Source organism: Nycticebus coucang, chromosome 11 (assembly GCF_027406575.1).
Source record: "Nycticebus coucang isolate mNycCou1 chromosome 11, mNycCou1.pri, whole genome shotgun sequence".
In the NCBI taxonomy this organism is placed as follows: domain Eukaryota; kingdom Metazoa; phylum Chordata; class Mammalia; order Primates; family Lorisidae; genus Nycticebus; species Nycticebus coucang.
In genome coordinates this window covers 36,808,715-36,821,186 of record NC_069790.1, presented here as the reverse complement: position 1 = coordinate 36,821,186, position 12,472 = coordinate 36,808,715, and the positions used below count along the sequence as shown (strand labels likewise).

At 36.8% G+C, this 12,472-nt stretch overlaps 1 protein-coding gene across 4 annotated transcripts in view; it reads right to left on the bottom strand.

Moving 5' to 3' along the window:
• RAPGEF5 (Rap guanine nucleotide exchange factor 5) overlaps positions 1-12,472 on the bottom strand; it is a 271,113-nt gene that overhangs the window by 43,296 nt on the left and 215,345 nt on the right. For all 4 annotated transcript variants that reach the window (XM_053609433.1, XM_053609434.1, XM_053609435.1 and 1 more), the window contains 3 exons: positions 8,662-8,740; positions 4,234-4,378; positions 2,374-2,471 (listed from right to left, as the gene is read on the bottom strand). In XM_053609433.1, coding sequence (XP_053465408.1) covers positions 2,374-2,471; positions 4,234-4,378; positions 8,662-8,740 — 322 coding nt within the window. The remainder of the gene's footprint in view (positions 1-2,373; positions 2,472-4,233; positions 4,379-8,661; positions 8,741-12,472) is intronic.

Genomic DNA, 12,472 nt, shown 5'->3' with positions numbered 1-12,472 from the left:
AAAAAAATACTTTCTCCTCTATTTGTGCACTGGGGCTACAGAAAAATGTTATGAGTTCAATATCTGGGCTCAAATCTTATTCTAGAATCTAAAGATATTTCATAATCTTATACTAAAAAGGCAAGAATCATTTCTTAATATCGTTTTCTTGTTTTGATCTATTATTTACCACTCTTATGTAAGTTTTTAAAACAGAATATATAAAATTCCATTAATGTACTTAATTATTTAAATATATTAAACTATGGATTAAAGTTTCTAACTATAATTGGTCTGCTTTATAGCACACAGCAACTTCCTTTTGGGGGATTATGTTAATGAAAAGCTTGAATTTTTTTTTTACTTTTTTTTTTTTTTAAGAGACAGAGTCTCACTTTATTGTCCTGGGTAGAGTGCTGTGACGTCACAGCTCACAGCAACCTCCAGCTCTTGGGCTTAGGCGATTCTCTTGCCTCAGCCTCCTGAGTAGCTGGGACTACATGTGCTTGCCACAATGCCCGGCTATTTTTCTGTTGCAGTTTGGCTGCGCTGGGTTTGAACCTGCCACCCTCGGTATATGGGGCTGGCACCCTACTCATTGAGCCACAGGCGCTGCCCTGAAAAGCTTGACTTTTATTCTTTTGTTTCATTTATTAGTTCATATGTTCTTATTAGTCTCAGGCTATAGAAATTTAATATAAAACAGACCAGTGATTTTCAACCGGTGTGCCACAGCACTGGTGTGCTGTGAGAGGATCTTAGGTGGGCCACAAAAATTTTTGAAGATAATTAAATTATTTTCAAGAGTTCAAAGCATAATAAGTATATTCTATTATTTTACTCTCTCTTTTTTCTTCTTTCTTTTTGGTTTATTTTATTTCTTTGCCTTTTTTGTTGTAGTTGTTGAGACACAGTCCCACCCGATGCCCCTGAACAGAGTGTGGTAGTGTTGTAGCTCACTGTAACCTCAAACTCGGCCTATGGGCATCCTGCTGCCTCAGCCTGCGGAAGCTGCAGGGATTATAGGTGCTCACTGTGGCACCCAGCTGGGATTTTCCATTTTTTTCATGAGTCGGGGTCTCACTCTTGCTCAGGCGAGTCTTGAACTCCTGAGCTCAAACAATTCTCCCTCCTCAGTCTGCAGAAGCCGCTGGGATTATCGGTGCTCACTGCGGCACCCAGCTGGGTTTTTCCATTTTTTTCATGAGTCGGGGTCTCACTCTTGCTCAGGAGAGTCTTGAACTCCTGAGCTCAAACAATTCTCCCTCCTCAGCCTGCCACAGTGCTGGCATTGTAGGTGTGAGCCACCGCACCCAGATACTCTTTTTTTCTTTTTTTTTTTTAATCAACATAATTTAATTGTGCTGTGGAAGTTTTATAGGCTCAAGTGTGCCATGAGATAAAAAAAGTTGAAAAACAATTATATATATTGTGATAAAAGACCACCACAACACTCATTTATAAAGTACTGTGCTAACTTGTACCTTGCTTCTGAATCTCTCAATGTGAGGTTTTGATGACTGAGTTTTACATATGGTTTACTCCCTAAGATTCATTTATAAAGATGTTTCATTTGCAATGGGGGTCTCTCTTCACTAAAATTAAGTCAGACTTTAAATCTCAAATCAGTAATTTAAAAGGGCCGAATTAACATTTTTCTATGAGAATTGCATTTGTGACTGCAGAACACTTAAGCTTTTCACAACTTGACAATATATATGCTTCATGTTTACTAAGCATAAACTACGTTGCAAATCAGAGGATGATTTTTCCCTTCAGATGAATTATGCAGTTGTACTTGAAAACTAAATGGCCTGATGTTTTCATTTACCAAAATTAATAAAGAGAGAGAGTGGTAATGTTACAGTAAAGTTGGCTGTTCCAACCTGAAAGATTAATAGCCTATACCTAGCGGATACTTGGACCTGCCAAGAGTCTTTGAGTAAATCATTTTCTTTAATCTTTCTAAATTTATAAGGAAACCTCAAGGAACCCATAATGTTGAGCTTTTAAAATATTCCATGGCTCACTGGGACCTATTTATAAAACTTTTATTCCTATTTCATTGAGCCCCCAAATGACAAGTTAAACAAACTTTAAAAATTAAATATAATAATTTATTAAATGTTTTTATATACCAGATTGTTATAGTCCAGTTTGTTTTTATTATATCAAACAGGGTTAAGAAATAGTCAATGAGTCTGATTCAGTGTTCCTTCATTTTTGAGATACAAGAATCAAATATACTATTTACTACTAGAAAAGCTGAGGAATCAAGAAATATCTGGGTCAAACTGATCAAAATCAACTTTAATGCATAAGATATCCCAAACTCCATCACACTGGCTGCTGCTTTTTTTCATGGACTATAACTGAGAAAAAGGAAATACTCACTGACGACGGTGCATTCCAAGTATCTTCTGAAATTCTTTCAATTCTTTTTCAAGTATTGGATATTCATAGACATCATCCAGTACATTCCTATATATGGTCTGGGGAGAAAAGACAAATGACAGTTAAAATGGCTTAATGCTCATTTTGTTGGCATTAAAGCTCATACAATGGCTATCCTGCCCAAGGAAATAGAAGTAATCTAGAACAATACAAGGGTTTAACAAGGCTCCAGTGAGATCGGGAGTGGGATTCTCTCTCCTAGTCCCTCACTCAACTGCCATGGTTCTCAACCTACTTTTAAGAGCTACAGCTAGGAATTCTGGAAACTTCAAGATCCCAAGCTAGATACTCAAGATGTCCCTGAATATTCTAATATTTAAAAAAATAATATTCACATAATTATTTGAGAGAACAAAATATCAACTGAATTAAATTATCCAGTTGTTTCAAAAATAATACGTTTAGCCAAAGAGTTGGTGAGACCAGTTTTTAATTGGATGCCTACATGACATCTGAAAGTTGAATTCAAAGTGGTTTCCATCATGAAAGGCAGAATCAATTTAGGCACTTGCCTAACCAGAGCTAGAATTCTCTGCTAGAATTCCATCCTACCTCTTCTCTGTTTAACCTGTATATCCAATATGGTTTTGGTGGCCAAAGGAATCCAACTATCTGCTAATCATCTCCAGAGAATCATCTGTGTTGAAAAGATACTGAAGCCTATTAACGATCAGAAAAAATAAATCACTTTGATCTAATTCCAAATGTAAATCTAGGTTAGATCTATTTTATAAATTATTATTGTTTCAAATTATACCATGTCCAATAAATATTTTCTCCAAATAGTATATGTGGGATTGGTTTTAATTTTAATTTTTACATACACATGTGTTAATTATGTTTCCATTTTTTTTTTGCCTTCACAAAATTAAAAAGACAAACTTTAATAATGACAACAATGTTTAAGATAAGGATTAGAAACAAAAAACCTTGTAAAGAACGAACAAACAAATGCATTCTGAAAAGGAATCAGACAATTGGTACATCGAAATATTAAGCAATAATAATAATAATGCAAAAAAAGGGATTGGTTAGTTTAAACTTATGATAAATCTGTAGGCACAGTGGGCGGCACATAACTACAGTCTCAGCTACTGGGGTGGCTAAGGCAGGAGGATCGCTTGAGCCCAGGAGTTCAGGATAAAAGTGAGCTATAATGGTGTTACTTCACTCTAGCTTGGTTGGCAGTGTGAGACCTTGTCTCAATAAAACGAAACACCTCCCCGACAAAAAAACAAACAAAAAACCCTTATAAATTTCAACATATCAAATAGAATCAAATCTTAAAACATATTTTGGTTTAGCTTCCTTATTTCATTTGCTATAAAAATTCCCATGACTGGCTCGGCACCCGTAGCACATTGTTTACGGCGCCAGCTACATATACTGAGGCTGGAGGGTTTGAATCCAGCCCCGGCCAGCTAAGCAACAATGACAACTGCAACAGAAAAATAGCTGGGCGTTGTGGCGGGTGCCTGTAGTCCCATCTACTTGGGAGGCTGAGGCAAGAGAATTGCTTAAGCCCAAGAGTTTGAGGTTGCTGTGAGCTGTGACGCCACAGCACTCTACCAAGGGCAACATAGTGAGGCTCTGTCTCCAAAAAAATTCCCATGACTTCCAGTAGGAAATATCAAGCCTCAGAAGTTAAAATCAAATTATATATTCTCAATCTCAACTTGTGATTTAACTATCACAAAAAAGTTGAATGACTATTACCTAACAAATAAGATTTTTGAAATGCAAAACTAAAAATAAAATCCGTCATTTGGCATCCAGGACTGTCTGGAAGTGTTAGATTACCTTTAGGAACATTTTTGAATGTTCGTCTTCATGTAACCAGTCTTTGTACAGAGCAATCCACTGGGAAACAAGATGCAAGACTTTACGCTTCCGACAAGGAACATCTGAGTTTTCCTCTTTGCCTTGATACTTCTTAGCAGAATAGGTGCAAATGGTTAAGAAAGAACATCGCATTGTTGACAATAAAAACATGCAAAGAGATCGGTTATTCCTGTCTTTATATAATGCACTGAGGCATACAAGTATACAAACATGCAAGAGGAAGAGAATAATTTTACAGGGACAACAAAAGATGTGCCCTGAAAAGAGCAAACACTAACCGAAGGAAAGGACTGAAATCTGCTCAGTGGCCAGCCAGGAAGTGAAGGGTGTGCGCCTGCACCGGCAGCTGCTGACACAGCTCCACGGGCAGCATGGGGTTAATGCCAGTTCAAAGAGATGCTCAGAGGCCCATTAATTTCCAGAGTGGCTCCAAGAAGAGAGCTGGCCTCACTGCGCAGGTGAATACTATTAATTTCAATAAGTTAGGTCAGAACTAGGCCAGATAGTTTCTGATCCTCAGAAATTTACACTCCATAAAACCAGGTACTTCCAAAGTAGTTCCAAATGAGCAAATTTCTGAAGCACTGTTTGTGACATGATTCAGATGCTCAGAGCTAAGAATTTACTTCAAAAACAGCATAGGATGAATATGCAAACATAGAGGTAGAGGGATTGCTCATTTTCATTTTGATTAAAATAAAATTAAAAAAATTAAATAGGAGATAACCCAAAGCCTTCGACAATTGAGGACAGTTAACTAAATTACTACATGTCCACTTAACGGACTATTCTGCAGCCAAAACAATGACGGTGCAGCGGGACAACTTACTGACATGGAACATTCATACTAGATTGCTGAGTTAGAAAAGTAAGAAAAAACCATGTTAGGATTATACGTTTCTGTTAATAATGCTTATTTATATGAATAATCTCACTATCTGGAGGGCTATGTCCTTAATAGTTATCAGTGGCTTCTCAAGGTAATGAGATTTCAAGGAACAAGAATTTTTATTTTACTTATTAGTATTTCTTGATTTGTATACAATGACCATGTATTAACTATGCTATTAAAATTATAACCTCGAGGGCAAAGTATTTAAATGACCAGGAATAAGACAGCATCTTGGCATGTTCTAAACTGATCTGTCTCCAAAATGATAATTTCTGAGAGTCTTGGACACACCAAGAAGATGAGTAGAAACAGGAAATGCTCTAACACTAAAGACAGATAGGCTTAAGGGTTGTTGGACAGAATTATATATTCTTTTATGATGATATATTTGCAAAATAGGAATAAATTCTATAGCAGGCTTTGTAAGGAGGCTTTGTATTATTTTAAAGTAGAATTCAGTCACTACCTCCCTGTCCTGCAGAAGTACCTTAAGCCCGTCTTGGATTTCCATCTGTGAAACAGACTCAGGCAAACACAGAAAGTATCTTATAAAGTTCCTATTTCTCCTAATTTTTCTCTTATTCTTTAAAATTATACCATGTCCAATAAATATTTTCTCCAAATAGCATATAGATGGGATTGGTTAGTTTAAACTTACGATAAATCTCTAGCTGAGCACAGTGGGTGGCACATACCTACAGTCCCAGCAATTGGGGTGGCTAAGGCAGGAGGATCGAGCCCAGGAGGTCAGGATAAAAGTGAGCTATAATGTTGTAATTGCACTCCAGCTTGGGTGGCAGTGTGAGGCAAAATATAAAGATTTATCTTACATTATTTCTACTTATACAAACATCCTTTCTTCTTCTGTGAGTATAACATTGCTTTACTAATATAAAGGAAAAAATCTAGAAAATTAAAAAAATCCTAAGAGCTTTTTTTTTAAGCCAGCACATGTAAGTGAAGATCTGAGCTTTTTATTCAAATCCATACATACGATTCTACACTTAGAGACCAGCAGAATAAAGCAATTTCAGGGATTGACCCCTGAACCATTCTTCTAACATAGTTGTAACATCCATTTGCTAAACCTTGTTCTCCTCATGGCAAAGTATATAATTTTAAAATATTTGGGGGTTAAATCTGCATTTGTATTAGTCCAGTTTTCAATATTAGGGTATATACATTATTTTACATTTAGTTTGTGCTAGGTTATACTGATCTATAAAGTTAGCTTATGGTGGGTACAGTGGAACGGCATGGGATGAGAGTGGTAACTTCTGTGTGATGTAAAGAACATTAACTGGCCCAGGACCATGAGCTTAATGATGTGCATTATGGTGATAAAAGATGAAAGTTATTAAATTCCCCCCCCACCCCCCCAAATAGCCAGGCGTTGTGGCGGGCACCTGTAGTCCCAGCTACTTGGGAGACTGAGGCAAGAGAATCCCTTAAGCCCAAGTGTTTGAGGTTGCTGTGAGCTGTGACGCCACGGCACTCTGAGGGTGACATAGTGAGACTCTGTCTTAAAAAAAAAAAAGTTATTAAATCCTATTCTAACAAAAATACTTATCTAAAACATCCAAATCCAGCACAAATGGCTGTAATCTACAAATACTATTCAAAAATCATGGGGAAAAGCAAACAAACAAAACGATTTGGACCACTCCTCAGAAGTTGGCAGTAGTGGAATAGACATCTTCACTAATAACGGTGCATCCAAATATTTCACATTAAATATGGATGCCATATTTTTAGTTGTGTTTTGTAATATTTCAAAAAAGGCAGAGGATGCAATTATATAGAAACCATCACATAGAAAGACTCCTGGCTTAAAATGTTTTAGATTTCATGGGTTTTGATAATTGGTAAAAAGGCTGCTAAGAATCTAAACTAAAATTTCACATAAAAAGTCTTAGTCAAACACTCACAGTTTTAAAGATTGTTTAGGGACATTTTATGAAGCGCTAAATTATTAAATGGTAATCACAAAGAATATTAGGGTCATAGTTAAAGACAGTAGTGTGAAGGCATCTACTTTGCATAAAGACACAATTTATATTACTTAATGGATGGTGATTGTTTTAGAAATATGTTAGCATTAAAATGTAGATGAAATTACCTCACAGATATTTTTCCAAAACACTTTTGAAGAAAGAGGAATTCAAAATCTTACAATTATTGCTAAGTTTCTTAGCAACACTCTACTTGGAAGAAATCTGCACAGATCATTGAAATTTTCCAAACTGAAAACTAACCATTAATGTTTCAAAATCAGTTTTATGAACTGGTTCTAAAAAGGATCAAAACATCTATTATAGCTTTGCTTGGTTAAAAGATATAAGCAAGCACTAAAAAGTAATGTCTAGTTTATACATTTTTTTAAAAGAGGTTTTACTTTATGTCCTTCATTGTTAATTTAAAGTATTCTTTTAGGTGGGAAAATGCTGTACAGTCGACATTAGTAGAACCTTTGTAAGCTGACCACCCAAGGGACTGCAACAAACTGGTCAACATACGGAGGTGATCAACATAAGGAACTCGGCTTGCTGTACTGATCTGTACATGTGGTGCATGTTCAGATTATGAAAATTAGGTCACTTAAGGAGGTGGTCCATGCAGGGAGGTGGTCAACTATGGAGGTTCTACTGTATTTAACAGGAAAGGAATACTGAATGACCATTATCATTAGGTCTTAATCAACTCACGAGGGGTAGTGTGAAATCTTTGGTTTGGTTTAATACAAACAGGATGGCTAATAGGCTACGTAATGTTTCTTAAGCATCTTCTTTAAACATCATGAGACAAGAAGCCCATTTGGAGACCTTAAGTTTACATGGCTTTGGTTTTTGGCCTCCTACTGTTTCTATGTTTCCTCTCTTCTAGACAGTAGATAAAATTATACAGGTCTTAGCTGGTTATTAACCTTTTCATCATATCTACCATTCTGAGGGAGCATGCAGTGACAAAGCTCTGAAAAGATGATAATTCCAGGGGCTAGTCTAGACCTCCCAAGTGCGGGAATGGCCTCACTCCCTGGGATGCCTGCCAGGAACATGTTATCACATATTATGTTATCACATGTTATGTACATTTCCCAGTACAAGTGCTCTGATGCTCAGTGACTAAGTTTCCTCCAAGTCCACTTATTGTGTGATCTTGCCAACCCATTTAACCTCTTAATTTGGGGGTTTACCCAGAAGGCCAAATTTACCTCCAGAAATCTAAGTGATCACAAAGCACAGATCTGAGCAAACTCAATATAAACAGCACAAGTTACCCACATGACAGAGTGTGAAAACAACTGCTCGGCACTCCCAGTTCCCCCTGTCTGTTCTGTCTCATTTCATCTTTTACTTTGGATATTGTTACATTAATATTTAAGTATCCACACTCCACCGTGGAGTTGAGTAAATTAAGAAAGGCAGTTCATTCCTAAAATGGGACATCTGTCCGAGGGGAAGCCGACCGGGCATCCTGAAGTTAACAAAGGATATTGCCTTAACAGCGCTTGACACAAGTCATCAGTGGTCATGAAAACAGTGTACGTGAGAAGGAAGTCATCGAGGAGGGTCTCTGCAAAGAAAGCAAACAGACAATACAAGGTAAGTTAAGAGGTTGCTAAGAAGGACAGCTGTGTATCCAGGCCCCAGGAGACTGTGTGTGGTAGAAGTATAGTAAATGATGATGGTAGTGGGAGGGGTTAGAAAAGAAGAATTTTGCCACAAAATACATTACTTATTAAAATTAAGATTTGAAAAACTCCTTACATAGAATGCCTCAAGCAATGAGATATTTTTTTGTTGCAAGGCTCTCTAAGCCAGCAGTTCTCAACCTTCCTAATGTTGCAGCCCTTTAATACAGTTCCTGTGGGTCGTGACCCACAGGTTGAGAACTGCTGCTCTAAACATACAATTTTACCATCATTTTTTCCTAACCTCATTTATATTTGTAGGTAAATGTTATAGAAAACCAATGCATAAATAATGTGCTTTTACCAAAAAAAAAGAATTCTACAAGATTTCTGAGGTATACACTCCAGTCCTGCAGCGAATGAAGCCTTCATATCTAATAAATTAAGGCTTTCCAAAGTCATTTATTTAAGTTTAGGCAAGAACAATGAATTAATAAAACACAGCAGATCCACATCCAATTCCAAGGCCATTCCAATTTATCTCTCAAATGCATCTATAAGAAGTTGGGAATGCGATGAGTGATTTTCTTATTATAGTGAAGACAGAGTTGAGTCCAAGTTAAAAGTGGAGAGCAGGGGCCATCGAGAAATACTCTTATCTACCTTTTTGACTGTAGGTCACGAGCCCCCTATTCTATGGAGGGCCCTGTACACCCAGAAGGAAGGAATGTGTGCACAGAGAAGACTCTAGACAGAAAGGCCTTGCTGGGTCTTTATGCAGTATATCAGCATTAGATCGAAAAGAATTGGGTTCCACATATTATAACATGCTTCTTCCTGATTTCTTTTCTTTTTTTTTTTTAAACCAATCAAATCAGGTCACATTTGCTTCACCTCTTTGCCTTCAGTGCTCTTGGAAGAGTCCAGTTCACACATAATAAGGAACTGCTAAACAGGCAAGCTCTGACCTTCAATATCATTTACAAAATGATAGATGACATGCAGAAGGCAGGCTAGTAATTTTGCCATGATAGCCTTTTTTTTTTTTTTTTTGAGACAGAGTCTCACTGTGTCACCCTAGATAGAGTGCCATAAAGTCACAGCTCACAGCAACCTCAAACTCTTGGGCTTAAGCGATTCTCTTGTCTCAGCCTCCCAAATAGCTAGGACTATAGGCGCCACCACAATGCCTGTTTATTTTTTTGTTGTAGTTGTCAATGTTGTTTCGCAGGCCCAGGCTGGGCTTGAACCTGCCAGCCCTGCTGTACGTGGCTGGTGCCCTAACCTCTGAGTTACAGGCGCCGAGCCCGCCATGATAGTCTTATCCAGTCTCCTCAACTTAGAATTTATTTTATGATAAGTTTTAATTTTCACATCTTTTTCATTCTGGACATCAAATCTTTAGTTATATGAAACAGTAATAAATTCTAAGAGTAACAAGCTTGTATGCTATTATGGAGTGAACACTATATCCCCCACCCCCACTACTCCATATGAAAACCTTACCCCTTCATATGATAGTAGTAGGAAATGGGGCATTTGAGAGGTAATTAGAATTAGATAAGGCCACTGGAGTAGAACCCTCATGCTTTCCAAGATCTACACGTTATATAAGTAAAAAGAATTGTCTGGACCAGAGCTCTATAGCACCATGTTGAAGACTAGATGAAAGAAAAATTCTATATCTTTTAGGAATAGCCAGTAACAGTTACCTCAGAAGTAGATCAATGAGAATAAGGTTATATTTATGAACACAAGACACTGAGGTAAGAGATTGGGATGACATCTATAATTATTATTTATTTCTATGTTTTCTTTGGTTGCAGAACATCAAAACAATCCTGATCTATAAAGATAAATGCTATATATAAAGCTTGCGTTTTAATTGTCAGATACCCTTAATTAAAACAAAGCAAAGGTCTTAATGGAATTTAAATGTTATTTATGGTAAATAATAGCATTCTTTATTAAAATAATAAATCTTACATACATAATGTATCTAAAACATTAAAAAAAGCCTGCACTTATAATGTTGTATCATGCTGCAATACATTAGCAATCACTAATCTAATTTACCATTCCACTATGGCAAAAGCTGGTTCCCAAACAGATGTGTCTAGGCCTTGCTGGGTATAAATTAAGGCCAGTATAGGAAAGCTATGGTAATGTGCCTGATTGGACAGTTTCAAGTGAGTGGATATGAACAGTCTGCATACACAGAAGAGTGGGAGCTCCCTATAGAGTCCCTGTTTATGAAAATTCCAAATATACACACAACAAGGCAGAAGAAACTTTATTTTAAACACGTGTTTCCTTTGTTTTTTTTTTTTTTTGTAGAGCCAGAGTCTCACTTTATGGCCCTCAGTAGAGTGCCGTGGCCTCACACAGCTCACAGCAACCTCCAACTCCTGGGCCTAAGCGATTCTCCTGCCTCAGCCTCCCGAGTATCTGGGATTACAGGCGAGAACACGTGTTTCCAAACTAGTTAACCTGGCAGCTCAAGTTAATCGCTGCTCATACTAACGAGAAATTTAGAATACATGGTGTCTTTAATTATGGCCTTTAAAATAGTTTAAATTAAAATTTTCCATTTGCATAATGTCGGAAACTCTGGGATATTTTGAAAATACAATTTGAAAACTTTCCCTCTGGGATGCTGGTGAACAGTCATGTTCATAAATTGTAGCATTCCTTTATGCTCTTTGTGCTAAATGTGGTTGGTGAAAATCTTCCAATTCTTTGAGTCTGATTCGAAATCCAGGGGAGTCTTCTCTGCACTCAGTGTTCAGATACATGCAGCAAGGACTCTATAGTAGCCTGGAATCTATTTAGGGTTTTCAATGAGCTCTTGTAAATAGGAGCCACCAATGTGGAGAAACCACCGGATGACAGCACCCAGAACCTCACATATTCAACCTTTAAAGTGTTTTGATGTGACACACAGGTTCAGACATTATGGGATGGTCTCACACTTAGCTGCATTTAATGAGGCTGTAAGTATTCTCTAATCAAGATTAACTCCATTAGTAGCTGAGATTAAAAAGAACACCATTAACTTTGACATAACCAGTCATTCCATCCTGGCACAACCTTAGGTAATGAACTGACTATGGTTGGATGGTGTCAAACCCATTTGGCTTCCAATTTAATTAATCAGCTCACATATAACAATATTTTATTAAGGACTTTGACCCAGAAATGTTTGTTTTCCCCTAGCTACTAGGATATTTAATATTCAACAGCACTTACCTAATTATCTCTATTTCATAGAAATATTAATTAAAATAAAAACAATGAGGCTATATAAAAATATTCCAAGTTAAAATTCTAATAAATAGAATAGCTGAAAATCCTAATAACCAGAACAGATTCCCAATACTCCTAACTCAAATCCTTCTCCATTTAACTACTATATTCTTTTGAAAATTTTCTTCATGTAGAGTTTTTAAAATTCTTTTTTCAGCATTAGTATTTTTGTTGTTATTGCATAGCATAACATGGCTAAATAAAAGTGCATTTAATAATAGCCATGCTTTAAAGCTATTTTTAGAACCACATGCTTAGCCATGCTTTAGAGACATTTTTAGAATCACAGTGGTTATATGAATGATCCCTGAAGACTATTAGTTAACAGCTATTGAGAAAAACTAGCAAAGCCACTAGTATCCAAATTA